This window comes from Condylura cristata, unplaced genomic scaffold (genome assembly GCF_000260355.1).
Source record: "Condylura cristata isolate star-nosed mole 26May11 unplaced genomic scaffold, ConCri1.0 scaffold00056, whole genome shotgun sequence".
Lineage (NCBI taxonomy): Eukaryota > Metazoa > Chordata > Mammalia > Eulipotyphla > Talpidae > Condylura > Condylura cristata.
Window position 1 is genome coordinate 102,208 of NW_004567157.1, and position 20,083 is coordinate 122,290.

Sequence of the window (20,083 nt, forward strand, 5' to 3'; positions counted from 1 at the left end):
CACCAAATGAAGGAGCAATATATCAGGAACTACTGTCATCTATGAAAACGCATATCAGAGAAAATACATACATACTACAACACACAACATACAACACACAACATACAACACACAACTCCACAATTGACAGAAAAACAAGACAAAAAATAAGCAAAGACATTAAAGCTCTGAACAAGGATCTGGACAACATGGGTCTAACAGACATCTATAGAATAAAATACTGTACCCCAAAAAATCTGAGTACACTTTTTTTCTCAAATCCACATGGATCATTCTCTAGGATAGACCATATACTGGGTCACAAGATAAATATCAATAGGTAAACTAAGATCGAAATTATACCAACTACTTTCTCTGACCATGAAGGAATCAAAGTAGAAGTAAACCATATGAGAAAGACAAACCACTAACAACATGGAGACTGGAGGACTCCACACTACTGGAAGACCACTGGATCAATGAGGAGATCAAAGAAGAAATTAAAAAAATACCTGGAGAAGAACGACAATGAGGACACAAGTATCCAAAATTTATGAGACATATTAAAAGCAACTGCTCATATAAAGAAACAAGAAATAACTCAAAGAAACAACCTAATGTCTCACCTTAAAGAACTGAAAAAAGAACAACAAAATAATCCAAAAGCTAGAAGAAGACAGGAAATAATAAAAGTCAAATCAGAAATAAATGAAATGGATGTTAGAAAAACAGTCCAAAAAAATCAATGAAACCAAAAGTTGGCTCTTTGAAAAAATAAACAAGATAGACATGCCACTAGCCAGGCTCAGTAAGAAAATATAAGAGAAAACACAAATAAACAGAAACAAAATCGAAAGAGGAGAAAACATAAGAGATCCACTAGCCAGGCACAGTAAGAAAATATAAGAGAAAACACAAACAGAATCAAAATCGAAAGAGGAGAAATCATAAGAGATCCAGCAGAAAATAAAAACAATAATATAGAATACTATGAACAACTATCTAGAATACTATAAACAAGTTCGTCAATTTAGCAGAAATTGTCATTCTACAAAGTTCAACACCCACTTATGTACAAGGCCCTTGAAATCCTTGGAATAGAAGGAACATAGCTCAAAATGATAAAAGCCATATATGACAAACCCACAGCCAGTATTATCCTCAATGGAGAAAAGCTGCAAGTCTTTCCCTTGAGATCAGGAACAAGTCAAGGGTGTCCACTATCGCCATTACACTTTAACATAAAATTGAAGTTCTAGCCAGAGCAATAAGACAGGAAAAAACATACAAGGAATCCAAATAGGGAAAGAAGAAAAGCTGTCCTTATTTGCAGATATGTTAATCTACATGAAAAACCCTAAAAACTCCCCAGAGAAACTAATCAAAATCATCAACTAGTTTAGCAAGGTTGCAGGATATAAAATCAACACACAAAAATCAGTGGCCTTCCTATACACAACCAATCTGAAGTAACAGATTTTTTTTTTTAAATCCCCTTTTCAATTAAAACAAAAAGAATCAATCACCGGGGACTCAACCTAACAAAAGAGGTAAAAGATCTATACAAAAAAAATTACAAAACACTGTTAAAAGAAATTCAAGAAGATACCATGAAATGGAAAGACATCCCCTGCTCATGGATCGGGAGAATTAACATCAAAATGGCCATCTTACCAAAAGTGATATACAGATTTAACACCATCACAATAAAAGTCTCAATGACATTCTTCAAAGAAATTGAAAAAATATTGATGAGATTCATATGGAACAACAAAAGACCTTGAATAGCCAAAACTCTCATGACTAGGAAGAAAGAGAATGGAGGCACTACAAGCCCAAACTTCAAGCTATACTACAAAGCCATAATAATCAAAACTGCCTGGTACTGGAACAAGAACAGACATACTGACCAGTGGATTCAGATAGAAAACCCACATATAAACCCACGGTTTTATGGAGAGCTAATCTTTGACAAAGGAGCAAAGAAGACACCATGGAACAAAGAAAGTATGTTCAACAAATGGTGCTGGGAAAACTGGGAAGCTACATGTAAAAAATGACCATACACAAAAATCCACAAAGTGGATTAAAAACCTAGACATAAGAAAGGAAACCATAAAATAACTCGAAGCAAAGATGGGCCAAATACAATACATATACTTCAGCGACATCTTTAAAGATAGAGCACCCAATGCAATGACAGTGAAGGTAAGGATAAATAAATGGGACTACATCAAGTTAAAGAGCTCTGTACAGCAAAAGAGACATTACAAAAAACAGACATCCCACTCAGTGGGAAAATTTTTTTCTCACACAAAACTGGTGATAAAGTATTGATCACAAAAATATACAGAGAACTGATGAAACTCAACAAAAATAAACAACCCCATCGAAAAATGGGCAGAAGAGCAACAAAGACACTTCTCCAAAGAGGAAATGCAGATGGCCAACAAGCATATGAAAAAATGTTGAACACCACTTGTAATAAGGGAGATGAAAATTAAAACCACAATGAGATACCACCTCACCCCAGTTAGAATGGCACATCTTCAAACAACTAGCAACAACAAATGTTGGCGAGGATGTGGAGAAAAAGGAACTCTCCTGCACTGCTGGTGGGTATGCAAACGAGTACAACCACTATGGAAAACTGTTTGGAGGTTCCTCAAAGTGCTAAACATGGAGCTTCCCTACAACCCAGCAATCCCACTCCTAGGTATCTACCCAAAAGACACAAAAACACTGATTGGAAAAGATACCTGCACCCCCATGTTTATTGCTACTTTATTCATAATTGGAAAGACATGGAAACAGCCCAAATGCCCCAAAATGGATGACTGGATTAAGAAGATGTGGTACATATATGCAATGGAATATTACTCAGCAACCAAAAAAGAGAAACACATGTCTTTTGCAGCAACTTGGATGGAGCTGGAAAAGATCATGCTTAGTGAGATAAGCCAGAAAGAGAAAGAAAAATACCGGATGGTTTCACTCATAGCAGGAGTATAATGGACCAGGTGAGAAAATAACAAAAATAATGAACAACCATATACCAGAGACATTCTGTGGGGGTGGAGTGGGGAATGAGATCAAAAACAGTCGGGGGAGGGAAATGCACTAGACTATGGTGATGTCACCTGGGTCATTTGGTGATGGGAAACCCAAGGGGATTGCATCTGAGATGGGAAAATGTACAAATATAAATTATTATGTATAAAAAGATTTAAATTTAAAAAAAATAAAGGTATAAATCAGAAAAAAAATTGAAGAAGTATATAAATCACCCTTAAAAAAGATTTATTTAGGCCCTCCCTGGTGGCGCAGCGGGTTAAAGCACAGCACTAAGAAGCTAAAGCCACTTCCGCATGAGTTCGATCCCCGCCTGCCCCGGAGGTGACCACATGGCGCCGCAGACCTCTCCTGACCCACCCGATCTGCCTGTTCTGCTCCCCACTCTGTCTCTGGTGAATCCTCTCACCCTCTGCATCTCTGGCCTGTATCCTAGCTCTGTCTGAATAAATAAATCTTAAAAAAAAAAGATTTATTTATTAATGCATATAAAGAACTGGGGTACAAGCCAGAGGTGCAGGGGCAATGAGAGGATTTACCAGAGACAGAGTGGGGAGCAGAACAGGCAGATCAAGAAAGTACACTGTTGAAGGGAATAGCAGGCTAGACAGAAGTCTTATGTGTCATGTGGGTCACCTTCCTGGCTGAGGATCACAGCCTGCTGGAGTGGCTGCAGCTAGCTTCCTAGTGCTGTGCTTTAACCCTTTGTGCCACCAGGGAGGGCCCTAGAATTCTATTTTCTACCTTCAAATTGAAGCTCTGCAACTGTCTTCTCAGTACGTGTCTACAGGTTCTTGGTAGGAATGTAATAGTGTATTAGTTCAGAGCACAGGCTCAGGAACTACACTGAATCAAATATAGTGACACCTATTTCCTACTATTAGAGGTTTGTTAATTTGCTCTGAGGATGTGGTCTAGGCTTTGGGATCTTTAAGATTCTAATGTGCAAACAGTTTGGAATCTACTGTCTCGAAGTATTGTACAAAGGTTTAAAATTCACACAAAAATACATAACAGGCCCTCCCTGGTGGCGCAGCGGGTTAAAGCACAGCACTAAGAAGCTTAAGCCACTTCCGCATGAGTTCGATCCCGCCTGCCTGCCCCGGAGGAGATCCACATGGCGAGACAGACCTCTCCTGACCCGCCCGCTGCTCCCCTCAGCAGTGTGCTTCGTCGATCTGCCTGTTCTGCTCCCCACTCTGTTCCTGGTGAATCCTCTCACCCTCCGCATCTCTGGCCTGTACCCCAGTTCTGTATGAATAAATAAATCTTTTAAAAAAATACATTAACATACTTTCGCTTACAAGTATTAACTCACCAAGAAGGAAGCTGTCAGAGTATTCCAGGTTTTCCCTAGGTTTGTTTTCACCACTATAAAATGAAGATACATCTAGACTACAAAATAGCCATGTTTTATACACCATAAGGCAATGCCCAACAGCTTTTGTCTATACATATGTCCTCCATCCTGAAGTCATTACCCTCCATTATCTGTTCCCCTTGTTTTTAGCACTGCAATGAGTGAGGTTAAGAGGTGAGATAAATTTGTAGATAACTTTTTGATAAGGAGGCAAAAAGGGCCTAGTTACACCAAAAATACAAACTACCAATGCTAAGTGAGGCTAGGGGCATCACATGGTCAGTGAATGCAGGGTCTTCTTATGACTGGAAAAGGTCTGTAGCTGTGGAAAAGTACAGAATCTTAGACAGTTATTTTACCTCTTTTGAGTATATCCCCTCTTCTTAAAAAATTAAGATAGTTATATCCATTTCCCACAGGACTGAAATGAGGAGGAAATTGAAATCTGGGATGGGAAGGTGCTCTGTACAATGGAGTATCTTACAGCTACCCCAAAAAAATAAAATAAAAATGCCACAAAAATCAAGTCAAAGTGAAGTCTTCCTAAATTTTATTGGCAATGAAATAGAACATGGGTAGAGCATAAACTACTCCAAAAACAACTTTTAAACCCCCCCCCCAAAAAAACAACACACACACACACACACACAAAAAAAAAAAAAAACCCTGAATATAAAATCTAACCTTTCTCCCCAGCCTCCCTCAGTTTGGATTACTGCCTCTAAAGTAGTATGATTGCCCCACAATTCCAGGTTTGACTTTAGCCAATATAGGGCACATTACCAAGAGTGTCAATATAATTCACAGCAATGCACAAAATATTTCCCAAGGTCCAGCAGGGTGGGAATACAGGAGGAATCAAACTCAGTTTGTTCTGGACTGGTGGTACTACACAGAAGGACAATATAGCCCTCAGGAGACTGAATGAACTCTAGGGAGAAGGCAAAACAGAAACAATACCATAAACCAAGTACTTTAAGGATGAATTGCTATGACCTATGGTGACAGCTGACATCAGGAATACTGAAAGCTTCTTATATTAATGTTTCTGGCAAAATATTATTTTATAATATAAGCTTCCCAAGTGTGTGAGTGGTAGGGAATGAAGGCGAAATGATTCTGTTCCAAGACTAATAACTTCTAAAGGTACATTAGCAAGAAATGCAAAAATCAATGTTGAATTAGATGCCTCTAGAATATATAATACTGGTAGGAAGAAAAAAAGCACACATGAGATAGAAAGGAAACTGCTCCTGGTTTGAAAGCAAGAGGTGGGGTGTGGAAGGAACCAGGCTAACGTCCCCAACAGCTCTCTGGTGTCCAGTTCTAGGGAATAGCACAGCTGATGGCAAGACCTAGGTTAGATTAGGTTTGTCAACAAAAAGCAGGGTCCAGTCACCAGTTTGGGGAGGGGTGACATGAAGGGGTTATTAGGCACCTGAGGGAGTTGTAAACTGGGAGCAAGCCATGGGCTTCTCTCACCATGCTCAGCTTCTTCTACCCACTCCCCAATTAAAACAACTGGCATCGAGTTTCAGGGCTCACCATTTCAAGTCCTGGATGATCTTAAAACAGGACCTGTGACACAAGTAGCCCTAATGCGACAGTAGACAGGGACCTCTTAGCAGAAAAAATACTGTAATCATGTATAAAGGTTTCCCTCCTGCGGCAAGAGTCCTTGGTGGGTCTGGTTCAGTTTTGGGGTAAACATCCCTACTGTTCTAGTTAGATGGAATTCAGTGGCTAGAATGAGAAGGGGCAGATCACAAAAAGATAAGGAGAACCCCAGAATAAGTAAGGGATACCTCTACTCATAGAGCTTGAAACAGGACTAGGTTCATTAGAGCAAGATCTTCAATAGAGCCTTGCCTAAACAGAAGTCCCGATAGCCTTCTAGGACATTGATTAAGCCTTGTATGGCACAATCTCTACCATCTCCCCCTGGGGAGAAACTGAATCTCTGAACTCAGAAATAAGGCTTATTGGGATTGCATTTGTAATAGGCCCAATGTGGGAGGTAGAAAGAATGACATAACATCTTTTTAGATTCCAATTATTTCAAAGACTAAATAACTCTAAAAAGGATAGACATTAGGACACCTAATCCTTGGTCGGCTGGATATCCTATAGCATACAGCCAAGACCCTGCCTCCTTTCTTAAGCCCTGTGATGATCCAACTCCAAACTAACATATTCTGAAAAGGAAGGGAATGGCAGAGCAGCAGTGAGGGTTAACTTCATACTTGACTCCCATAGAACAAATGTGGGGATGTTTCCCAAATTAAAGGGGAAGTCCCTTTAAGCTGTGCAAGTGGACTCTTCTAACTAGCTAAAATATAAACAGAAGAGGGTCCCCCTAACACCACAGTGGGCCAGTCTTCGGGGGTAATTAGGAAGGTTTAAGGGGCTAGGCTTGGTCCCATGACTGCAATGAATGCTTGGTATGACTCCAGGGCTGCTCCAGTTAGTGGCTCCAGCACAGTGTGAGTTAGGTGAGAGTAGGAGGCAAGGAAGATGGGAAGAGAGGGTCCCTACAGGCTGGGTGTCTATTACATGGACTCAAACTCATCAATGCGCTGTTTGGTGTTGCCCTGCCGAATCTGGCGCAGGGTCTTATATTTGTCTCGGCCCAGACGCATGTTCTCAGCATGGATCATGTCATTGGCAGTCTTCTTTGACTCATCACGGGCATTGGCCAGTTCTGAAGTAAGGGCCTGTGAGGGGTGCAAAGGGACACCAAGTTAATGGCTTATTTTCATTTTTACCTCCCCTTATTTAACAGAGCTTACTCTCTTCCTTTCTCCCACCCACTCCTTTCTTACCACTACCTACTAGTCTACAACACATACAAAGATACACACAGAAACACGTAGTTTTCTGTGAGCCATTTCCAGCTCTACTGGGACTATAATGGGGCAAAGATAAAACAAAAGCCACAATCACAGAGGGCCCATTGATATTAGATATTCTCTAAAAGAAGAATGATATGCCAAACAGATTTAAGTTGGAATTGTGTATGCTAAGATTTTTCTGAATATAAGCGGTAAATGGGTAGAAAATGGGACACACCCCCAAAAAAGATGAGATAGCCTACAGTCCGATTAATAAAAGAGGGGTACCCACTCTGAAAGTTCTCAGTTGAGAAAGGCTCAGGATCCCATACTGCACTGAGACAGACTCCTCTTAACTATCCCCTTCATGATCTAGTGATATCTATGAGCTACTAAGTAAATGCATATTGTCTCCTAGAACTTTGGCCTGCCTGGATACCTTGAGGTGCTTCTGTACACGTTCATTCTTCTCTGCCTCAGTTGTACGTTCCTCCTCACTGCGATCCTTGGCCATGGCATCAGCACGAAGGTCAGCACTGGCCTCTGCCCCATTCTCATCCTGTTCATCTTGCTCATTCTCAGCAGGCTCTGCTACATGTGGTGTACTCATTGCAGTCTTCAGCTCTGCACGAGTCTTCTCCAAGTCCTCTTGTACCATCTGTGCCTATCCAGTAACAAAGGGGGAAAAAACTAAGCAAACATACCAGGCTAGTATGTGATATCCTACACATGCCTAGAAAACCATGTAAGCTAATCACTTCTGACTGATTCTAAGTTTCCTCAGCTGTCTAATAGGAATAACTGTACCAATTTCCCTGGGGTACTGGAAAATTCTAGGAAGTGTTTAAGAAAGTTTTATGCTCCTTCTCCCATGGTGCCCACTAATATGGAAGAAATGAAGAGCCAAAACTTACGGAACCAAAGAACTAGAATCTATGCATGCAGTGCTCCTTACCATAAGAAGGTTCTCTGTCTTACCTTCTGCTGCCATTCCACAGCCTCACTTTCCTTCTTCTGTCGGGCCATCTCCAGCTGGGAGATCCGTGCTGTCAGCTCCGCCATTTCTAAGGCCTATAGATAAATGCAAAGCTTATGAGAAATGAGACTTCAGTTCTCAGGACTCACATGTCCTTGGTGCCAATTTCTCTGAGGAACCAATACAGACCCTGTCACTCCACTACTTGCTGTCTTGAAGACCCTTACCATACATCCTCCAGGATGCCCAGAGGAGCACTCCTACTGTAAGTACTATAGCACCCTATTGACTGCAAACCATTTCAAGTCAGAGTGCCCCACTTAGACCATACATTTCCTGAGAAAACATGAACTCTCTGGTCCTTCCCTCTCCTGCTACTTTCTCTTTGTCTTCTTACTCCTCTGCTCCTCCCTCTTTGCTCCTGCCCACTGTACACTGGCAAAGATTGGTAAAGATTTGGGGAATTCTGTCACTGCCTGAGTGGCAAACCTTTCCCTATTATAATAGAATGTTTAGGTTACACTAACTAAGACTTCCCAGGACAAGCATAGGAAACATGCACAAGTGTCACAATGCTATCTGAACAAAAGGAAATAGTTTATATCCTCACACATTCGCCAAATCTTCCCCAGAGGAAGCATCCCCTTGAGAATTAGGTCTTCTCTGTATTCCTACTCCAAACAATATAGAAGAAGATCCTATGTCAAAGATCTTGGGTCTTAACTTCTAAATCACAGAACTTTAGAAAACTGTCATAAAAATCTGAATGTTTGTTTGGAGGTTTTAGAGACTGCTAAACATGGATCTTCTATATGACCCAGCAATCCCACTCGTAGGTATCTACCCAAAAGACACAAAAAACACTGATTCAAAAAGACACCTGCACCCCCATGCTTACTGGTCTTTGTTTACAATTGGAAAGACATGGAATCAACCCAAATGGCCAAAAGTAGATGACTGGATTAAAAAGATGTGGTATATATACATAATGGAATCAGCAATCATGTTGCCTTTTGCAGCAACATGGATGGAGCTGGAAGGGATAATTCTTAGGGAAATAAGCCAGAAAAAAAAAGAAAATATCGGATGGTTTCACTCATAACAGGAGTATAAAGGACCAGGGGAGAAAATAATAATAATGAACAACTATAGACCAGAGACATTTTATGGGAGTAGGGAAGTGCACTGACTATGGTGATGGCACACGGGTGATTTGGTGATGGGAAACCCACAGGAATTACAACTGAGATAGAAAAAGGCACACAATGATGTAAAACAAATTATTATGTTATTTTAAAAATATATATGAATGCTGGCCCTCCCTGGTGGCACAGCAGGTTAAAGCACAGCACTAAGAAGCTAAAGCCACTTCAGCATGAGTTAGAGATCCCTGCCCCAGGAGGTGATCCACATGGCACAGCAGAACTATCCTGACCCACCTGCTGCTCCCCTCAGCAGTGTACTTTGTCGATCTGCCTGCTCTGCTCCCCACTCTGTCTCTGGTGAATCCTCTCACTGCCCTTGCACCTCTGGCCCAGTTCTGTATGCATAAATAAATAAATCTTTGACAAATATGAATGCTAACCCCCTGCCTCCCATTGAAAAAAACATTACATAGTTCTTGCTTATTATTTTAGCAAGCAAACACTTCAAGGAAAAGAAGAAAAGGGTTCTCAGCCACAAATGAGTAAATTTTAACAAGTCATAAATTATCTGGGTCCTAACTTATCTGGGCATGTATATTATTCCACATAGGTTAATCTCTTAGGGTTATTCGGAAGATGACATGAGAAAATAAGGAAAAGGAAAATGTAGGACACACTGAAGCATGGATCCATTAAATTATTTTCTCCCTTTCCTTATAAAACCTGAGTGTGTTGGATAGATCACCAAAGGAAAAGAAAAGGGAACAAAAGAAAGGGTTAGGGCAGACTGCAAATACTTCTGGTCCATAGCAATGAGTTATCAGCTTGTAGAAAGAGTCAGCACTGTAGGTAGAGGTAGCTGTGAATATACGAAGGGGAGAAAACTCAGATCCTGTAATCCCAGACTCCTTTGTTGCTTTACCAGCTGTTCCTGGGTCTTCTTCTGGTCCTGAGAGGCCTGCAATAGGGCCTCCTTGGCTTCTTCAGCTTCTTGACGCTCCTTGGCCAGTTTTTCGGCTTCACTCTGGGCACGCTTCCGCTCTTGCTCAAGTTCCAGAGCCCTGCGGGTCTGTTCTTCCAATTCTGGGAAGAGAAAGGGGAAAGAGTGGTTAAGGAGTGCAGAGATGAGTATGTGCCCTGCTTCTTTACTGAGAATGTTTTACCCCAGGGCACAGCTGATAGAAAGCTCTGGGCATTCTTCTTGCTTTGTCCATCTAATCTGTACCACATATGGATTATATGGCCTGAGCCTTCAATTCGGGTAGAAGGTTCTCCAGCTCACTCAGTCAGACTCTGAAGAAACCCCATCCCCAAGGTAACTCTGAACCTTACCTTGTTGAGCCTTCTTAGTCTGTTCTTCAATCTGCTTCAGCCTCTCCATAAGTTCCTCCTTCTCTCGTTCAATCTTCTCCTTCTCTTTTTCTGCCAACTCACGCTTCTTCTTCTCATTTTCCAGCAGAGCACTAGGGAAAGAGCAGAAAGGGATACAACAAGAACATCCAGACCACATAGAAGCCTTCAAATCTTAAGGCTCTTTGACTCCAATCTATCCAACACATTCAGGCCTTGTGAGTTGGGAGCAGGCTTCCTTACTCTTACATCCTGTTTTTATATCATATCCCTGTATAGGCCAGTATGCTAAAGGCCCTGTCGTTTGTGGCAGAGTCAGGAGATCCAAACTGGACTCGCAGTGGGTTATATTAGCTATGTCACTTCTTTGCTCTTGCTCTTAGTACCCAACTGTTGAATGGCCTAATAACTCCTGCCCTGTCTACCTTATAGAGTTATAGCAGGACAATCTCTAGATGGGATACTGTGCTTAAAGTTCAATGATTTTCTATGGCTACAGCATCAGTGTTATACCTGCATTCTGAGGCACCTTTTTCACAGAATTTGTTACGAACCTAGAGAATTATTTATTTATTCATTTATTTACTCACTGGCATATCTTTCAGGAAACTTTCTTTTCTCCCTTGGCAGGATGTCTTTTCTCTCTTTGAGCCCTCAGAATACTTACTCTTCTCCCTGGCACTCCTGTTTTTTTTCTAAAACACTTAATCATCACACATATTACATAATTAACTGACTTATACTGTCTGTTGGATATTTTCTCACTGCTCAACAATACTGAGTGAATGATCAGCATACCATTTGTACCTTCAACATTTGAGTGTGTGTGTGTGTGTGTGTGTGTGTGTGTGTGTGTTTCTTTCACCCACAAGATTTTGAGGTCCTTACAGGCAGGTTTCTTTTCACATCTAGCTCCTAGTCTCAGCAATTTTTTTCTGAATTTGAACCAAGTTTCCGTGAACCATTTCATTTCCATTGACTATAGACACAAGTTCCAATTTCTCCACATTCCTGCAAACTATTATTTTGTTTTAATTTATTATATCTATATTAGTGAGTATGAGGCAGTACCTTGCTGTGGTTTTGATTTATATATTCCTATGACTATGGATGTTTTCATGTGTCTTCTTGCTATCTTCACATCTTCTTTGGAAAAGTGACCACACAGAATCTTACTCAGATTAATCCATGGGTATCAGATCCTGCCTTTATATAAAAAAAAAACTCTCAAGTGATGCTGGGAATTAATGCTAATGTTACTGAGCCTTGCTATATTTTGGGTGGCAAGAAGCTACTCAAATGCATTGGGGGTTATAGATCATAAGCTTCCCGAGGTTCCTTCATAGGGGAATCTATGGTGGCTCATCTCAATTCTACTCAAAAGCAACAAGAAAATCCAATTTGAAAAGTGCTTGGGGCCTTCTGCTTCTGCCACACCCTGGTAAGATAGCCTAGTAAGAACCACTCAAATTTGGTGTATTTGGCATGAGAGTCACAAACAATGGGAAACTAAGACATGACACTCTCTCCTATGAGCCTTTGAAATTTTAGGCTTGTTATTTCTGCTTCCTAGGTTTAAGGTTTAATAGAGGGGGTAGTCTTCCTATAAAGCCCTTGTTCTAGACCTTTTATTCTCAAGATGGTTGCATGGCTTGCCTTTAGCAGAACTGGCATCTTTAAGAAGTTTCCCTGCTCCAGTCTTTGCCCTAAATATAGCTCTGCAGCACCTACCGCTCCATCTGTTTCTGGTGTTTCTCCTCCCGGGCCTGTGCCTTCATCTGCTGCACTTCAATTGTGTCAGGTTTGCGGCGACGCATGTATAGCTCATGGTTCCCCATGCAAAGGGCCAAAATCCGTTTGTTAATTCGCAGCCGGGGAGCATAGAAAACAAAGTCCTGGTGGGAAACCAGAAACCAAAAAGAGTTTAGAAGAAGAGAGGCAGGTGAGTGTCTGTCTTCTGAAAAGCTAAGTTCAAAAGCACCAGAAAGATTAAATAACCCTATTGCTTCATACTTCAAATAGGAAGACTAATAATCAGAATGGTGAAGTGATTTCCACAAGATCAGATGGCCGGTAAGTGGCAAAATCAAGACTAGAATTCAGAATTCTTAATTCTGAAACTAGTTGTCTTTCTATCAAGCCACATTTTATCTAACCTTTACTTATGAAAGTCATCCTAAAGTACCTTCAATGCAGTTGGAAATATCAGAAATAACCATCTGCTAATTGGAAATCAACCCCACTGGGTCTCAGCAGCTTAATAATCACTGCATAATCTCCAGGTAAGTACAGTATGGGTGGTTGGACTGTTTTGTAATCTCCTAAAAGTAAATCCCTGGTGGTGCAACCAATTAGGACACAGCACTACAAGCTAGCCACAGCCACTTCACTATGAGTTCAATCCCTGGCCCTGGGTGTGATCCACATTGTGTGGCTGACCTCTCCTGAACCACCCGTTGCTCTCCTCAGCAGTGTACTCTGCTCCCCACTCTGTCTCTGGTGAATCCTCTCACCACCCCTGCACCTCTGGCTTGTACCCCAGTTCTGTATGCATAATTAAATAAATCTTAAAAAAATAAAAATAGAAGCAAATCCTAAAAACCCCTTAAATCCTTTTTGAAGAAAGAAGACAGTTTGTAAATACATACATAAATACCTAAATCTCTTGAACATCAGTTGTCCCAGTTGTTATTTTTAAAATAAGCCCTTGATCTCAGTTGGCTTTGTTACATACCTTTGAGCACATTAGCAATTAAAACACACACACACACACACACACACACAGAGGGAGACAAGAGACAGCAAAAATGCCATAAAAGGGGGGAGAAAAATATAACATGGTTTTTTCCTAGCATTATCCAGGCTAGAGAGGAGTCACTTACCGGGGCTTTTTTGTCAATGGGCTTGATTACAAATTTCTTGTCATTGAAAGAGATGTTCCTGATTTCACTCCAGGGAAAGCCTATCTTGGGTGTCAGTCTGTAGAAGAATATCAGGACAAGGGAAAGACAAGAAGATAAGAGGATGGCTGATCTGCCCATCCCATCACCAACTTCTCTGTTAAGGAGGTAGATTCAGTGCCCATTCAGCCAGTGTGAGTATAAGCCACAAGGTCAGTTGCCAGCACTGAGGGTATACGAAGGACCTCTTGATATCATAATCAACACATTATCTATTCTCCCAACTTCCGAGGTTTGTTTTGTTGTATTTTTGGTTGAAGCATGGACCTTAAAACATCTCTCTCATAAGAATGCCAAGTTGTTATGTCCATTACAGCACTTTTCACAATAGTGAAGATAGGGAAACAATTCAAAGAGTCCTGATGATAGATGAATGGATTAGGAAGATGTATATGTACACAAATAGAACACTACTGGGCCATAAAACAAGATGTGAGTTTGCCATTTGTGACAATATGGGGGGGGGGTGAAATAAGTAAATAAGGAAGTCAGGAGAAGAAAGAAAAATACCATAATTTCATTGATTTTTGGAATACAAAGAACACAAGCATCAAACAGAACAAAACCAAAAACAGGCCCTCCCTGGTGGCGCAGCGGCTTAAAGCACTGCACTAAGAAGCTAAAGCCACTTCCGCATGAGTTCAATCCTCGCCTGCCCCGGAGGTGACCACATGGCATGGGAGACCTCTCCTGACCCGCCCGCTGCTCCCCTCAGCAGTGTACTTCGTCGATCTGCCTGTTCTGCTCCCCACTCTCTCTGGTGAATCCTCTCACCCTCCGCATCTCTGGCTTGTACCCCAGTTATGTACGAATAAATAAATAAATATTTAAAAAAAAAAACAACAACAAAAAACAAGCCCTTAGTGTCTGATTAACAGAATAGTGACTACCAAAGGGGAAGGAGGCAGTAAGAAACAGAGTGGGCATATTGATGGATGCTGACTATATATTTGGCATGGTCTGATAATATATAGTCGGTAAGGTAAGAAACTGTATATATAAAATCTAAATAGCATTGAAAACTAATGTCACCTCAATAAAAAGAAAATATAAAAATGAAATTAAAAAGAATCTCAAACCCTATTCATTATTTTATTGCATTATAACATTTTATTACTTTTAACATTTTATTTTGTATATGCACATATAAAATATGTGTATGTATATATAAATTTTATATACATTTTTATATAAATTTTATTACTTTTTAACATTTTTGTTTTATATACAAATGTAAAATATGTGTATGTATATATAAGTTTTTTACATCATCCTTCATTTTGTACATTTTTCCATCTCAATTATACTACCTGTGGACTTCCTACCACCAATTATAACATTCCTTATGTTCCAGTTGCTCATGATTGAGAATCAACGTGTGTACGTTTTACATTAAGTTTAGCGCTAAAAGTCAAATCTATCCTTTTCCCCCATTTACCTGATTTACCCCACCACCCTTCCATTAGGATAACCACCAAAAAGTCATAGTCCAGAAGTTTATTTTTATTATATTTATTAAGAGTTCATCTGTTTGTTTACCTATCACATGAGTAAAATCATATGGGGTTTGTCTCTTTCTCTGTATAGCTTAATTCCCTTTTGGTTTATCTATATTGTTGCAAATGGGAGGATTATATCTCTTTATGGCTGAATATTGTTCCACTGTATAAACATCCCACCTCCTCTTTATCCACTCATCAAATCACTGAGCATTTAGGATGTTTCCAGTTTTTAGCTATTTTAGCTATTGTAGTAGTGTCCAGACCTACCTTATAAGGAATCTTCCACACAAGATTTAAAAAGTTGGAGAAAGACAATAATGAGCTCTAAGATCCAAAAATTACACAGAACAATAATCTACTGATCCTCATCCTTATCATGGGCAAACCAAGGGGAAAACATTTGTAAGTGAGATAAGGCTAAGATAAGGTAAGAGAGGCTACATCAGTGCTGTTCAATAGAAATACAATGAGAGCCATATTATTTAATTTTCAGTTTTCTAGAAGCCATATGAAAATAGCTAAAAATAGGAGGGATTAAGTATAAGTTGATTTAACCCAGTATACCTAAAATACTATCATTTGAACAAGATACTGGAAAACACTGAGACATTTTACAAACAAAAAACATTTGTTTTTCATACTAAGTCTTCAAGATCTGGTGTGTAGTTTACATTTATAGCATGTTTCAATTCAGAGTAGACATATTTTAAGGTGCTTGATAGCCAATGTATGGCCAGTGGCTACCAGAGTGGACAGTGTAAGAATCAGAGGTCTAAGGGTAGATTTTCAATCACCTCGGCTGTACTAAACTGAGTAGACAAGAACTACTCAGGTAGAGCCCAGGATCTTACCTATGGTAAGCGAAGAGTCCCAAATGTCAAAATGTTCCATATAACCTAAGAGAGCTCTGATAGTATGATACCTGTCATTCTGCTCATAGATGTTGAGACCCAGGGCATCCACTCCCAGCCACAGCTCTGAGCCTTTCTTGTTCTTGATGCTAAAATAGTTTACACCATACATTTCCAGGTCTTGGGCAATCTTCAGATACTCTAGGACTGCATCCTCCCTAAACAACAGAGGGGAGGGGTTACAGAGCTCCCAAGGGAAATGAATAAGGCTAGTGTTAATCAGGTTAGCTACCATAGAATTAACTTTCTTCCTCCTGTTCATTCTGACAGTATCTTACACTGGCATACACAGAGTCCAAATGGGGTGATGATAGGAAAATGAGATTAGCTCCTCAAGCAGACAACTCCAAATGATTTGTCCATTTCTTTCTTTATTATTTCCCCATTTCTTTCATGGGATGTATTCCTGATGGCCCACATGCTCCCTAGGGAGTATGAGGTCTCTCCCATTTCTTTATAGTCAAGATTGTTAGGGCTATCAGTTGCCATCAATCAGTCTCTCTCTCTCATACAAATATGGCATTATAACAATTCTAATTTCCCTTATCTCTTAATTTCCCCTATAAAACTGCATCCCTGTACTTCCCTCTCCAAAGTTCTATTTATCTCCCTTCTTCTCTGCCTTTTCTTTCACTAAAACCTACTCTCATTCTCCCTACAGGGACAGTGTGGTCACCATTGTTAGGATAGGTTTACCTGAGCATGCCCCGGTGTTCTTCATGCCACACCTGGATCCGCTCCTCCCACTGGTCCTTGTTGAGCTTGTGCTGCTCCAGGACCCTGGAAAGAAAATGTATAAATAATAACTTAAAACAAAAAGTCCAAATGCTGGGAAGAAGGAAGATCACTTTGCTTTTTAAGGGACTGATGCAAAATGGAAACAGAGTCAGTCCACTGAGGTCACACAAGAAGCTGACTGAAATTATAACAGTAGGAGAACTACCTAAGAGGTAGGAGTGATACAAAAACAGATGATCCGGAAAGACAATGACATTATCTTCCTTCATATCTAATAATGTGCTGTGCTTCACAGCAGATTGATGCAGTAATGTATCAGTAATCTGCTGACATGTGGATGGGTCTCATGGAGGTATGCACACTCTAACTTAGGTCCTTGTAAGATCAACAGTTTGTGTGAGTCATGCTCAAGGATGAGATGGTTGCCAGTGGCAACGAAACCTAATTGGATTTGGAAGAAACTAAAAAGTTTCAAACTCTAAGATCTACCAGAGTATAAGAGCATCTCAAACATAACAGCAATGACTTCAGGTAGAGTCCAAGGGTACAACAACTATCCCTAATACAAGCAAGTAAATTTTGCATATGTAATAGCTCCAGAGGTTGTGAGCCCCAAAATGAAGTAGAGTTTATCCCTTCAATTCAAAATTCTAGGAAAATGGCCACTGGATATAGTGGGACAAAAACCAGGGTATCCTTAGTCAAGAGACCAAAGGTCCATACAGGTCAGACTCTGCCTCCAATGAACTATGGGAAATGGGGTAAATCAGAGCAAGTATCTCTCTGTGACTATTTCTTTGTCCAAGAAAAAAGGATAATGTCTGCCTTATTCATTTTTTGTGTTAATGTGGTGCCGAAATAAGAATGAGTATTTGAGAGCATCTGACTTTGAAGTTTACAAAAGCAAAAAACTTTTTACACAGCTTATCTATATTAAATATTGTTTGAGCTCCCTAAATCCTTCACTTGCACAATTCTCTCTCCCCTGTGAGCCCCTGACTTAAAGGTCTCTATCAGTGAAAAAGCTAGAGAAAATGGAATTGGGGGATGGAAATCAACTCATCTACAGTTCTCTACATAACCATCAGTAATGTAATGAAGTTCTGTAATCAGACAAATAGGAAGAAAGCTTTTTGAGACAGACAAACAATAGTTTCATGCCATAAACAAATATGTGTTTATGAGGAAAACAACATGGTTTTCATTCAGGCAGATCCCAGTGGATAATAACACAGCTGATAGTCACTATGTAATGGGGATTGGTCAATATGAGTCTGAAGCCCTCTTTGGCCAAGGCAGGTGGCCAGTACACCACTTTACCTCTGTGGAAGTAACTTGTCCCCAGCCAAGTAGCCAGACTTGTGCACCTCCTTATTGAAGTCACCATACTTGGACTGGACAGCATAGGAGGCCAGCAGAACAGCAGTCTCAGGTGGACAGTAAATGTCATCATTGAGAATCCCCTCCTTCACTTGCAGGAAGAACAGGCGCTGTGTGATATCCTGGATCAATTCCTCAGATACATCTTCTGGGTAGAACTTGGCCCGAAACTTGAAGAGCAGGGGACTTTCCTTACGTACATCCTGGGCAGTCACCTGGGAGGATCAAAAACCAGGCTGTGAGGGCAAGGTAGTGATTGTAGTGTAGTGAAAAGACACTGAAAGGTCATTGATTTGGGAAAATCCCCAAAAAGTTAGGTGGCAACTTTCCTGGTAATTCAGAAGAGACATTACTTGTATTAGGGACCTAATTCTTTGTACATAATCATTTCCTGTTGGGAATTTCTTCCTTAAGTGACATATCATTTACTGATGGTCATAAACTCTCAAGTGACCACCATCTGACAGTATGTCCAGTGACCCCCTAATTCTGAGTTTAAGCTTAGGAAAGTGCCAATGTTCAAGTTCCCAAAACTTAATATCAGCAAAGTAAAGAAAAGCCCTAGGAATTGCTTAAGAAAGAGCACAGTCTAGATTGCTTTTTAGAGAGAGAAATTGATTCCTGACATTTCTGTATTTGTCCAGAAAGTCTTTCTACTCTTTAGGAAAACAGAACTGCCAGCAGAAGGTTGGACATCCCTTAGACACAATCAATAAAATAAGGCATAGGGACAGTATGGTGACCTCCAAGCACAAAGTCTTCCACTTTGAGAATACTGAGATAGAGGACTACCATGCTCCTGCAGATACTGCTTGGGGGCAGAGAATGAAAGTGGACCTATATTCATATATCCCACTTAGAGTTCAATTGAGTAGAAAATTAAGAAAAGAGGGAAGCATCTGTATGGGATTCAGAAATCAGTTGACAGCGCTACAAGATTCTTTCCAGTTCCAGAGCCTATGAGTCTCGTTTTAACATATATCTCAAAAATCTTGAGTTTGATTAAATATAAAATAATACCAACCCCCTCTCTTGAAGAATCACTACTAGCTGTAATCTAGTCAGTGCATCTAGAGGAAGGGAAGAGTTTCTTATTCTTAGACACTGGCCGTTCTCACTGTTAGAAGTCAAAATGGAAAAACAGGAGAGCTTTGCCTTGGCTGAGTCCTCTGCCATTAATTTGATTGAGCGATTAATAGATCATCCAGTGAAAAACACAGTCGTATGCACCCTGGGTGCTAGAATACGTTACCTCCTAAGCAAGATCTGGTAGAATAAAGAATTGCAAACCCAACAGGAAAGTAAACAGCTACCTTCTTATTGAGTTTCAGCCAAGTGGAGAAACCCTTAGTGTCTTGGTATTGCAGACCAAAGAACCAGACTTCCCTCAGGCCAATAGTCTTCACCACCTGGAAGAGAAAACGCAGAACACTTATTTGAATTCCTATTCTGTGCCAAGCACAGAGGACACAAAAGTGGAGCCAACATGTTCTCTAACCCTAAAGTACATAAAGTACCCAGAATCTGGCAAGAAAACACATTTGGTAACAGTCAAAAAGTGACATTAGCAACTTTCTGCTGAGGTAGGGAATGGATCTACCTCAGAGGTCCCAGAATTAAAAAGGAATGAGACAGACTACAAAGACAGCCCCAGAGGAGTGAGCTCTTTAGCCTCTCTTTAAGCACCTCACCATTCACTAGTGAAATGGGTTGGACTGTGATAAGAGGAAGTTCATGGAAGTCCAAATAGTTCTAGGATCTGGAGTATCTCTGAGAAGCTGGACAAAATAAGAGTTAAAGCAATATCAAAAGAAAGATTTAAGGGAATTTTAATCTCTATGAGCATAGACAGAGAAATAATAAGCATATAAATTTTCTA

The 20,083-nt window shown here is 40.3% G+C and overlaps 1 protein-coding gene across 1 annotated transcript in view; it reads right to left on the minus strand.

The window, feature by feature from the left end:
- Positions 1–4,933: 4,933 nt before the first annotated feature.
- MSN (moesin) overlaps positions 4,934–20,083 on the minus strand; it is a 57,551-nt gene continuing 42,401 nt past the window's right edge. The window contains exons 3-13 of the mRNA XM_004695171.2: positions 19,518–19,613; positions 18,145–18,419; positions 16,783–16,866; positions 16,098–16,244; positions 13,596–13,692; positions 12,445–12,608; positions 10,696–10,826; positions 10,286–10,446; positions 8,221–8,313; positions 7,682–7,906; positions 4,934–7,125 (exon numbers count right to left, since the gene is read on the minus strand). Of these exons, the coding sequence (XP_004695228.1) occupies positions 6,961–7,125; positions 7,682–7,906; positions 8,221–8,313; positions 10,286–10,446; positions 10,696–10,826; positions 12,445–12,608; positions 13,596–13,692; positions 16,098–16,244; positions 16,783–16,866; positions 18,145–18,419; positions 19,518–19,613 (1,638 nt within the window). The 3' untranslated portion in view covers positions 4,934–6,960. The remainder of the gene's footprint in view (positions 7,126–7,681; positions 7,907–8,220; positions 8,314–10,285; positions 10,447–10,695; positions 10,827–12,444; positions 12,609–13,595; positions 13,693–16,097; positions 16,245–16,782; positions 16,867–18,144; positions 18,420–19,517; positions 19,614–20,083) is intronic.